The sequence below is a fragment of the Cyprinus carpio genome, chromosome B7, assembly GCF_018340385.1.
Source record: "Cyprinus carpio isolate SPL01 chromosome B7, ASM1834038v1, whole genome shotgun sequence".
NCBI classification, from domain to species: Eukaryota; Metazoa; Chordata; class Actinopteri; order Cypriniformes; family Cyprinidae; genus Cyprinus; species Cyprinus carpio.
In genome coordinates this window covers 32,258,899-32,271,441 of record NC_056603.1, presented here as the reverse complement: position 1 = coordinate 32,271,441, position 12,543 = coordinate 32,258,899, and the positions used below count along the sequence as shown (strand labels likewise).

Here is a 12,543-nt window from a genome sequence, read left to right as displayed (position 1 = left end):
GCACAGTAAGTAGCCTACATTCAATATAAACATAGATTGTACAGACATCAGCATTTAGCTTTTGTTTTTGAATTGGGTTGAAACTACATAGAACTGGCCTTAAATGAAAACATTAACTGTAACCATGTGAAATTAAAGGCAACAACTGCATATTCTACAATCCAAACAACACAATCAACACACATTCAATAAGATGTTTCTTAATCAGTATTCAGTATGTTTCAGTTTTTAAATTTGGTTTCAAATTAAAAAAAAAAAGGTCTTCACCAGTGAGACTAAATAAAAGTATGCTATATAAATAAATTATTCCAAAATGTTAAAATCAAATAATTTTGGTGCGAATAAAACAAAGATGCACAGTGTTTCATTCATCTAATAAAAAAAATTAGGGTAATGATTCACATCTATATTTTTTTACTTAAGCCAATGAAAAATAAATAACTATTGTCTCAAGTTAAAAAAATATAGATGTGAATCATTACCCTAACATTTTTTTAATTGGATGAATGAAACACTTTTTTTCAGTGTACTACAGCAGGTGATTAAATAAAAGAAAATAAAAATAATCATCCTATACAGAACTGACGTTTACTTCTGGCTTTTCAAACGTGTATGCGTTCTACTTTACAAAAAAAAAAAAAAAAGGCATTTCACCTTTGTCACGGTTTAGTCTGTTTCATTTCTCATCCAACACGTGAGAAGTTGAGCTGAACATCCCTTCACTGTCTACGGTTGTGCAGGTACAGTACGCTCGCGCAACTTCAGTGAGCGCAGGAAAGGGGCTCTTATTTTGTGCTTCTTTTGCGCTTCCTGGTATCTGTGCCTCAGACATGTAGCTCTGCACTTCCAGTGCTGAACGGCTGCCCGTGTCCTGCGCACAGATTTCGAAGTACTTACACACAAACGACATGACAGCGAATGATTACAATGTAGTCTATGCACGCGGGCGCACTTCCGGAAAAATCGGACGAAAAAAAAGACCAAAAACCGGCCAATCTAGATATTGAATCCAACATTTTTAATGTGGACCATTGGATCCCATTGTACATAAATCTATCGTCACTCTAGGCCATTTGTTCACCACCGAAGGCGAAAGCAAGAGAGCAAGAAAGAGGAAGAGAGCATGAATGAGTAAGAGAGGGAGAGAGAACATGAGTGAGAGAGTTTTTTTTTTTTTTTTTTTGGAGGGCATGCTATTGGTGGAGGGCACAGGGCAAGTTATGCTCCAAAACCACCCTAAAAGTCTGAACGATTTCCTGTATGCTTTCCCACGCTTGCAGAAAGTGAGGGGGGAGAGAAAGAAACGAAGAGAAGTGAAGAGAACAAGAGGAAGAGAGATACTACGAAGAGTGATATAAAGAGGAGAGAGGAAGTGTCATGTCTCCGTTTACAATTAACTGATGCATTGACGCCTTTCTGTTTCTCCCTGATGACAACCAGCTGTCCCTGACAGAGAATGACAACCCTTAAGAAACAAAAATGAAAGGCAGAGAGCAAGGGGAGAAGAGAAAGATGTATGAGGAGTGGAAACAGACACATGGCGAAAGCAACACCAGTCAGAATGAGCCTGTGGGCTAAAGTGAACCAGAGAAGAGAGGCTAATGCAGCCTCAATCCCATCATTAGCCATTAGCTTCAGCACAGATGGGCTCCTCATCCTGCTTTATCACGAATAAATTCTGCTAATTGAAGAATAGCGAAAGCAAGAGTGCTGTTACCCTCCAATCACAATCTGCCATTAAGGACAGCAATATCAATGTACACAATCCCACATCCTTTAGAGAACCACAAATTTACTAAAACTGACCAGATGCATGTCTGATGGAGCTTTCTGATGCTAATGCTAATCTATTATTGATTCTTCATAATGGCAGTGGTTTACACACATTATGTAAAGCTTCCTTCTATTGGAAAAACATTAGTTCAACATGTCATTGCTTAGCTAAAGCTAACCATGTTTATATGATACAATCACCTCACGCTGTCCCTAATTCAGTTAGTTTTCTAATTTTGCTAGACGCTCTGCTCTTAAAACCATAAAATGGATGGTTAAAACTTCAGCTGGTCAGACAGTCAAAAACAATTTCTTTAAGCACCCAATGAAAACTATATAAAGACATTTTGTCAATTGAATATTGATTTTTTTAAATAGCTACAATGGATAGAAACACAGACCGATTTCTGTTGTCTTACTGCCAGGATATTTTGTTTACACATGCCGTTATAATCGAGGTGCAGTGTGTTTTTGCGTAGTTGAGCTACAATTTGCATATGTCTATTTAAGTATACATGACAAAATCCTGAATATTTGAAGGTGCTGTTCACTTCTGTATTTCGGAGCATGTTCACAATATCAAGGCCAACTGTAGTCTGACTGACACATTGACAAAGAGAAGCTACTTCCCATTATCCAGGTCTGTTAGTCTGACAATTTGAAACGACAGTTATTGCTTTAGTCTGACTGGAACTGAACTATTAAAGTGCACACATATTTTGATGGAGGGACATTTATCTCTGTGTTTGGTATTTTTCTCTGTGTATTAATATATTTATATATATTTAGCTATCATATTTTTGAAGTTGGGTTTGTGTAATTAGCCACTTTTTGTTTGCCCGCAAATCAGTTCATTGAGAGAAATTAACCTATGATCATTTGTCTGCTCATCTAAAGCACCAGAGAACTAGTCAGTAATATGTTGGTAGGCTGAAAGTTCTTGTCATTAACTAATCATTAAAGTTTCAGACTACACATGACCAAAGTCTAATTAAAGGGAAGTCTGTTCACTCTGTGGCCATATTTGCAATGCCTCCATGCAGCTACTTTGGCCACGCAAAAGTACCGAAATCTCCAAAACTTGATGAATTTGTGTATACCTTATGGTGACAATAAGTAAAAGAACATTGCAAGAAATCCCTGCATGACATCACATTTAATTTGATTCTGTATTTACTTCTATTGTGGCACCGTTATATTCATGGTGGTTATAAGTGCATTTTAAGGTAGGAAGCAGATTTTGGTAATTCAGGTGGCTTGGTATATTTACAATTGTATCACTTGAAGAAATACAGTTCTAAATTTAGAACAGAAAAGCACCAGTATGCAATCTCGTAATACCTGAAAGACTGTCATTTTATTTTTCTGAACATTTCTGACAACCACAGTGTTCATTGTTTACTTTAAATGTCCATATCTGAATATGGATTTTTATTACATTTAATATATTTTACAAACTATAATAATTTTATATATATAGTACATTTAATATAATATATATTATATTTAATAGATGACAGATAATAATATATTATTACATAAATATTGAGGCTTCTCACTTGTAAATCGCTTTGGATAAAAGTGTCTGCTAAATGAACAAATGTAAATGTTAATGCAAATGTTAGTTCTAACATTGCCCTTTACAACAGTATAGATTTCGCAGCACCTTGCCTTTTTTACAGAACACATAAACTTACATACACAAACACCACACACAATGTGTTTGGTTTATAAGGAAGAACAGTAATGCACTTTTACACACACGCACAGTTTTATTTTTCCTCTTTCTCTTCCTGTGGCATGACCTTGCTTGTGAGCAAAAGTAAAGTGACTATTCATTTGGTGTCTGCCATTTTCTTGCCTATGCAATTTAATGTGACAAGCCTGTGCATTTGCCAGGGAAATACAAGGAAAGTGAGAAATAAAGGTAATGAATTGGACAGGACAATGGTGAAAAGTTCTATAAGACAACTGAATCCTGCTATTCATGTTACTGACTGTAGAGCTCAAGGCTATATGTGGAATCTAGTATCCACTAACCAGGTACTAGATTTGCCTTGAAAATAGACCACACATGCCGAAACACCCACAAACGTGGTACACAGAATAAGAGAGCATTGTGATGGACACACATGCAAACCCGCCCTGTCAATTCAGTGGGTAGCACAGGGACACTGCGGCTCAGCCACACACAAACAACAACAGAAAAACCGTCAGGAATACAGTGCAAGGGTGTGTTTTCATGCTCACAAAACCTGTTCTACCACAACCTTGTGTGAATGTGCCTCTCCAAAAACAAGTTTCATTTCTTTTTTGTTCCTGGCAAAATCAAGCTTGACTGCGCATGTGCTGTTGAGCCTGTGAGAACGTGTGCACGCTCTACAACTTCATCCAACTTGCCACAAAAAAAAAAAAAGAGAGAAAGAGAGAGAGAAAGCAAACTGAGAATTCATGGAAGTGAGGCTGACTTTTAACAACCTTTCAGTACTTAGAAGGAAAAGAAATGGAGTGTGTTTGATAATGGCATCATTAAATATAATAATAGCGACATTAAATATAAATGTGCCTGAATCTGCAAGCAAGTTACTGAAGAGACGAGATGAGGTGGCCTCTTTACTATTAACTGGAGAGGACAGGCTCCCCAGAGCCAAAATTCCCTACGCCAAACAAGGTTACTGCCTTTCCTCCGGCGAAGATTGGCCTAGTGTCCTAATACCAGATCGCAACACATTCAGCGCAACACCAATGCAACATCCATATCGATTCAAATATGCAGCAGAAAAAAACACTCTCAGCTTCTTGCTCCGATGTTAAGGAAGTAAACGCATTAGCACCTCTGGCACATGAAGTAATCTCCAAATAAAATACTCAGCTAGCAAAATAAACAATCCGTTTTGGCAACTGACATGAATCTGCTGCCGAGTTAATGTGAGTTTCACACACTGTGCTGTTTCTCCTCAGACTGCAGAAAGTCCCTTCTCTGAATTTACTGGAACCAGCTTGAGCTGTGTCCCCATACCACACATGCCACACTGATCAGTACGAGAACAAGAGAAAAGAGGGAAAACAACATATCTAATAACTAAAGACAGAGGATGGGAGGATGCCTTGATTGAATTTTACTGGCTAAAATTTAATTTGATTCATGAGCACTCACATGATAAGCCCACATGGCAGGAGGAGAGAGAGGGGGAGACATACAGAAACAAAGAGATGACGCAGACAGGACTGATAATAGATAGGGCAGAATTGGCAGGGCAGGTAAATTAAGTTACCATTAATGATGGAGGGATATGTGTAGTCATAAAACATTGCGATAGCGATGCTGAATCTACACTGTATAAATTAGGCTTAATCTAATAAATCTGTTAAAGCTACAAAATGTTCTCACACATCCATTTTCTTTCTCAATCATTAACCATCACCTAAGCCATAAGCAAAGGTGTTTACAAGGATACTTACAGAGACATGCATTTTGACAATTTCGTGCATATGTGTATACTTTTGTGCATATTCTTTAGACGTGGAAGTGAACGGAATTCAGAGTTAATGTGCATCTGCGTTGTTCTCACTGTGTCTACACTGGACACCGCAGTGCAACGCGACACGACAAAATACTATAAACCAAGAGTGGGGGAACTCTGACGTCAGAACCCGGAAGAGTAATTCGCCGCTGATTTCTTCAAGATTTTCCTATGGGGTTTTATAGTGGGGTTTTTCAATTTATGAGTAAAATAAAAGCCTGTGGTAATCATAACTTGATGATACGTTTACGTTTTGTTCTACAATGTAAACTGCATACACTCACAGCCCAAACGGTTGGGTTGTTTCTAGCTGTTTCGGTGGGGGCGTCACGACACGACAAATGTTGCGTCTGGTGACACGGTGTCTGTGTGTTAGCAATGAAAACGATCAGTATAAATATAACGATCAGTATACTAAACATCACACATCCTGCGATGTGACTATCCTGGATGCGCACATCGCGATATCGATGCTGAAACAATATATTGTGCAGCCCTAACTTGTAGCATTTCTGGGTACCTTTTGTCCTCATTAGTTATAAGCAACCTGGCAAAAGTATTTTTCCACATTTTAAGATAATTTCTGCAAAATTCTGTTTAAAATTAAAACACAATAAACACACAGTACTTTGATAAACTTACATTAGAAAATACTTACTTAATACTATTTTAGAACTAGTATTGGCTGGTGCAATTAAAAAAATAAATAAAAAGAATGTAACTGACCATGTTGTTCCCTCCAGACCAGTAGAGGAAGAATCCATCTGGGTCCACTTTAAGGGTGACGAGGCTGGGTATGCTGTTGGCCTCCTGAAAACACAGAAGTGAAAGAAGCAATTAGGGAGAATACAGTACATACATACATACAGTTTTACCAAAAACATAAGTACTTCTACAGATACCAGCAGAAAGTCATTCACTTAATGATATGAACAGCATTAGCAACTGAAATGAATGCTAATGAAGACTAATCACTGAGAAAAATGACACGGTTTAGAACATTTATTACATAGAAATAATTGTCGCTAATTCAATTGCAACTTAATTAAACTGATTCTACGGTAACCAAATCACAGTGGCAGCCATGCCAATACTATAAATCAATGATGAAAATACAGCCAATAATCAGAAGAATGGCAGAGGCAAAACATAGGCATAAAAATCTGAAAGTAAGTTAGATAAATGGGAAGTGCCCGGAATGGGTGGATGGTCCTGAGGGACAGTGTGATTTAGAAATTAATGTAATGACTGAAACCAAAACCTCAAAAGCCACAGAGAGAGACATTAGAGGAGTTTAATGCACAAGTAACAGAAGCTGATGGCTATCTACATATGACTGGAATGGTATATTAGCATAATGTACACTTGCAATTATTTGTAAGCATGTAGCATGTACTGTATACTACACAAAATACTAGTGCTGTCAAACGATTGATCGCGATTAATCGCATCTAAAATAAAAGTTTTTTTTTACATGATATGTTTGTACTGAGTATAGACAGCATATATTTTTTAAATCTTTATTTTGTATATATTTATACTGATATAATTAATATCATATATAAATAAATTTAATATATAAATGTAACATTTTTCTTAAATGTATACATGCATGTGCGTGTATTTATATATCCATAATAAATATACACAGTACACATATATTATGTAAACAAAAACTTTTATTTTGGATGCAATTAATTGTGATTAATCATTTGACAGCACTACAAAATACACTACCACTCAAAAGGCTCAGTACTCTTTTATTCAGTAAAATAATTTTATTCAGCAAGGATACATGAAATTAATCAAAAAGACCTTTATAATTTCTACAATAATATTTCTGTCAATTAAATGTTGTTCTTTTGAACTTACGTCAGTTTCCACAAAAATATTAAGCAGCATCTCATTATATTTGATAATGAGTAATGTTTCTTTTATATATATATATATATATCTTACCAATCTCAAACTTTTCAAGCAATATTACCCATAACATCTTAGTTACATCTTTAATTTTTAAATGCCTCATTTATTGATTGGACTGGCAAAAGTTAGAGTATTATAACATAAAACCAGATTCAAAACTATTAAAATAAGATAATACATACTGTTTTACATATTATTGTAATACTATTTTAAAAAGCAGTATATACTGTGCAGTTCACAGTATGCTAACATTTCATACCAGTTTCAGGTGACATGAAATGTGCTTGGACATCTGTATGTGTTAGAGGTAACACAGAAGTGAGCTGTTTTTTGGAATGTTTGCATATGATTAAATTAATCAGGGAGCACAGATTTCTCTTACAACTTCTCTGAAAAACTCCACCCAGTGCTGGGAGATATGAACACACAACAACAACAACAACAACAACAACAAGAACTGTCTCTGAACACAATCACATACATTTGCATGCTGACTGGTTTTAATGTTTGCATAAACAAATATATTAGTGTTTTGATCATCCTGCTAAAAAAAAGCTTCATTTAAAGCACCATTTCTTCTCTGTGTGCACAGACCTCTCAAAGACATCAGGTGATTATAATATAAAAGACAAAGCTAGAAAAATAAATACAAACAGCATATGAGAAAGACAGAGAGAGGAGCAGACCTTGGTCAAGGTTAAACAACATATTTCATCTGACATGATTTAAAACAAGGCTATGAAGGATAAAGTTCAGTGCGTTCAACAGGTCCTACGGTCTTAAAGGAAGAGTTCACACAAAAATGAAAAATTCTGTCATTAATTACTCTCATGTTGATCTAAACCCCTAAAATTTTCATTCATCTCTGGATCACAGATGAAGATATATGTAAAGAAACTGGAGTGATTTCTGTCCCTCCACTGACAGCCTACGCAACTATCACTTTCAAGGCCTAAAAAGGTAGTAAAGACATCACTGAAGCAGTCCATGTGACTCCAGTGGTTCAAAATTCATTTTTATTAGGTAACGGAAATCCTTTTTGTGAAATGTTTTTCCATACAATGGAAGTCAATGATCACTAAAAGTTTTTGGTTACCAACATTCTTCAAAATATCTTCTTTTATGTTCCAGAGAGAGAAACAAAGTCATACAGGTTTAGAATGACATTTTTGGGTAAACTAACCTTTAAGGTCCTAGCTTACTAATCTCCACAAATAGGAGTATTTGATGCACTGTTAATATTTTGGAAAGAAAAAACAATGCATTCAGATTGGTGGAACTCACAAAACAGGGTAAACATCACAACTTGAAAAAACTGTTTAGTTGACCTAAACTGATGACCAGAAGGATTCAAGATTTCTATTTAGTGAAATTTTACTTGATGAACCATTTAAGCCAGAGTTTTTCTGTGGCTGTGTGGAGAGGAGTGAAGTGATCCTTACCCTGTAAGGGTCTCATTAGTGAGTGTGTACAGGCTTATAAAAACCTGTCAAAACCCTAATGATCTGACACATAGATACACTACCCAAATATTAACAAAACACACACACACAGATTTTTTTTTTAACATTTCAAAAAGTGAAACTTTCATATATTCTAGATTCACTACATATAAAGTAAAACTTTTTTTGTTTTTTTTTGATGATTGGAGCTTACAACAGCTCATGAAAGTCAAAAATCCAGTATCTCAAAATATTAGAATATTTCCTAAGATCAATCACAAAAAAGGATTTGCAAAACAGAAACGTTTGAGTTCTATAAAGTATGTTCATTTATGCAATCAATACTTGGTTGAGGCTCCTTTAGCACAAATGACAGCATCAGTGAGGTGTGGCATGGAAGCGATCAGCCTGTGGCACTGCTGATGCACTATTGAGCTTCAGCTTGTTTCTCATTTTTCTCTTGTAAATATCCCATAGATTCCATATGGGGTTCAGATTAGGCACGTTTGGCTGGCCAATCAAGCACAGCAATATCATGGTACACAAACCACTTGGAAGAGGTTTTGGCACTGTGGGCAGGTGCTAAGTCCTGCTGGAAAAGGAAATCAGCATCTCCATAAAGCTTGTCAGCAGATGAAAGCATAAAGTGCTCCAAAATCTCCTGGTAGATGGCTGAGTGCTCCAAAATCTCCTGGTAGATGGCTGCATTGACTTTGGACTTGATAAAACACAACAGACCAACACCAGCAGACGTCACGGCACCCCAAATCATTACTGACTTCAGAAACTTCACACTGGACTTCAAACATCTTGGATTCGGTGCCTCTCCAGTCTTCCTCCAGAATCCAGACCTTGATTTTCAAATGAAATGCAAAATTTACTTTTATCTGTGTTAGGCACCCCTATTTAAAGGTGTCAGAAGGGGGAAAACATAACAAAGAAAGGACATGAGAAACCAGAATACATTATAGAGTATTTATTAAAGGGATAGTTCACCCAAAAATGAAAATTATGTCATTAATGACTCACCCTCATGTCGTTCCAAACCCGTGAGACCTCCGTTCATCTTCGGAACACAGTTTAAGATATTTTAGATTTAGTCCGAGAGCTTTCTGTCCCTCCATTGAGAATGTATGTACGGTATACTGTCCACGTCCAGAAAGGTAATAAAAACATCTTCAAATTAGTCCATGTGACATCAGAGGGTCCGTTAGAATTTTTTAAAGCATCGAAAATACATTTTGGTCCAAAAATATCAAAAACTACGACTTTATTCAGCATTGACTTCTCTCCCGGGTCTGTTATGAGCGCGTTCACAACACTGCAGTGTAGTGATATCCGGTTCGCGAACGAATCACTCGATGTAACCGTATCTTCTTGAACCAGTTCACCTAATCGAACTGAATCGTTTGAAACGGTTCGCGTCAACAATAAGCATTAATCCACAAATGACTTAAGCTGTTAACTTTTTTAACCGGATATCACTACACTGCAGTGTTGTGAACGCGCTCATAACAGACCCGGGAGAGAAGACAATGCTGAATAAAGTCGTAGTTTTTGATATTTTTGGACCAAAATGTATTTTCGATGCTTCAAAAAATTCTAACGGACCCTCTGATGTCACATGAACTACTTTGAAGATGTTTTTTATTACCTTTCTGGACGTGGACAGTATACCGTACATACATTCTCAATGGAGGGACAGAAAGCTCTCGGACTAAATCTAAAATATCTTAAACTGTGTTCCGAAGATAAACGGAGGTCTCACGGGTTTGGAACGACATGAGGGTGAGTCATTAATGACATAATTTTCATTTTTGGGTGAACTATCCCTTTAAAGGGCAAAGAAATCAGGAACACATATCCTATGAAAAACACAAAAACAAACGATTAGATTCCAAATAACTAACCCCAAAATAATATGAATACCTTAAACATAACCAAAGCTAAACAGAAATTAAAAACTTCACTTAGGAACAAAAAAGGACAATAAAGGAACAAAGAAGATTATTTCCTGGTGTCTCTTCTTTCTACCCTCATGCTTTGCTTCAGCGTCCTTTATATAGCCACTTGAACCATGAGCACAACTAGATGCAGGTGCACAGGGGTGGACCTAGACAATCAGACTCAACACAGAATGAAAATAGCAGAGCGATGATGTCCCACATAGAGAACAATGAAACACTCAAGGCACAGGCTGTAACAGTCTGAAAAGAGGACTTTGGACAACTGAGCAACAGTTCAGTTCTTTTTCTCCTTAGCCCAGGTAAGATGCTTCTGACATAGTTTCTGTTTCAGAAGTGGCTTGGTAGCCCTTTTCCTAAAGACGTCTGAGCGTGGTGACTCTTGATGCACTGACTCCAGCTTCAGTCCACTCCTTGTGAAGCTCTCCCAAGTGTTTGAATCGGCTTTGCTTGATAGTATTCTCAAGCTTGCAGTCATCCCTGTTGCTTGTGCAACATTTCCTACCCAATTTTTTCCTTCCAATCAACTTTGCATTTAATATGCTTTGATACAGTTTTATACTGTAGGGATGGTCATTTAATGAAACTCAAATGTAAGTATTCTAATATTTTGAGATACTGGATTTTTGACTTTCATGAGCTGTAAGCTCTAATCATCAAAATATAAAAAATAAATAAAAAAACTTTGGAAATGTTTTACTTTACATGTAATGAATCTAAAACATATGAAAGTTTCACTTTTTGAAATGTTACAAAAAATTAATAAATAACTTTTTCATGATTTTCTAATATATATTTTCATCCCATGGTCATGGAAACTAGTATTGCTCTTTGCAGCGCAATATTTGACTGAATGGGTAAAAATGACAGTTATGACACGTTATCTCTAGCATTCTGCCAGCTTCAAATCAGACACAGAGATGAAATGGTGCGGTAAGATCACATTTATTCACAATTTATTCTCTCTCTCTCTCTATATTATATATATATATATATATATATTCCAGCCCTGGATAAAACACATTCCTGCGTTTAATATCTGAACAATTAATGCCACAGGGCACAGCTGATGACTTAGAAAGGCCTGTGAGGCAACTGTTCCAATACTTATGCTAACATCAGATAGGGGAATGCAAATCTAGAAGTGCTGATCTCCTTAACTGGTAAAACATCTATGTGTTGAATCACCCAAAAATAAAATGTGACATTCTGTAGTTTTGTCTCATATTTATCTCAATCATATTTACAGATTTCTTGACTCCACAGCAAACAAGGCAATGTTGTCTTTAGGGCACTATGTGTGTGTGTGTGTGTGTGTGTGTGTGTGTGTGTGTGTGTGTGTGTGTGTGTGTGTAGTTGAGCCAAATTACAACTTCATCTTTGTGTGCATAGTTGACATTTGTGCACGTCAGAGGACTCCAAATGGTCATCTGAGTAAACCATTAAAAGTGAACTGAAGCTTGTGGCCTGCACACGACAGCAGTGCATGCATTCTCTCAGCCAGAGGCACACACAGCTATTGCATCAACAATGTCAGTTATTTCAGTGGGTGAGTGGTCTGCTATCTTTGCTCTTGGGTGTATTTGGCTTTCAGTATTTACATGCTTTTATGGCTCTTACATAAATGCACATACACACACAACATGACTAACTTTAACACCTTAAAGTCTGGGAATGCAGAGACACAGTGGACAGGGAGGTGAAAAAATTACAGTGAAAATCTGCATAATCAAAGCTACCATTATTAAACTTGGGTTTTTTGTGTCAGCATGTAAATGTTATGTGCCATCTTGTCAAAATTCAGCTTTTATGTTAAGATTTCACCTTTGGACTCAGCAAGATTAGCAGGCCATATACATGTACACACAGGAAAGTAAGGTGTAATGTAAAGCCAGTCACTCATCACTGCTCAGT

The 12,543-nt window shown here is 36.6% G+C and overlaps 1 protein-coding gene across 3 annotated transcripts in view; it reads right to left on the bottom strand.

Moving 5' to 3' along the window:
• LOC109053272 (1-phosphatidylinositol 4,5-bisphosphate phosphodiesterase beta-3-like) overlaps positions 1–12,543 on the bottom strand; it is a 58,975-nt gene that overhangs the window by 34,528 nt on the left and 11,904 nt on the right. For all 3 annotated transcript variants that reach the window (XM_042728348.1, XM_042728349.1, XM_042728350.1), the window contains exon 2: positions 6,024–6,107. In XM_042728348.1, coding sequence (XP_042584282.1) covers positions 6,024–6,107 — 84 coding nt within the window. The remainder of the gene's footprint in view (positions 1–6,023; positions 6,108–12,543) is intronic.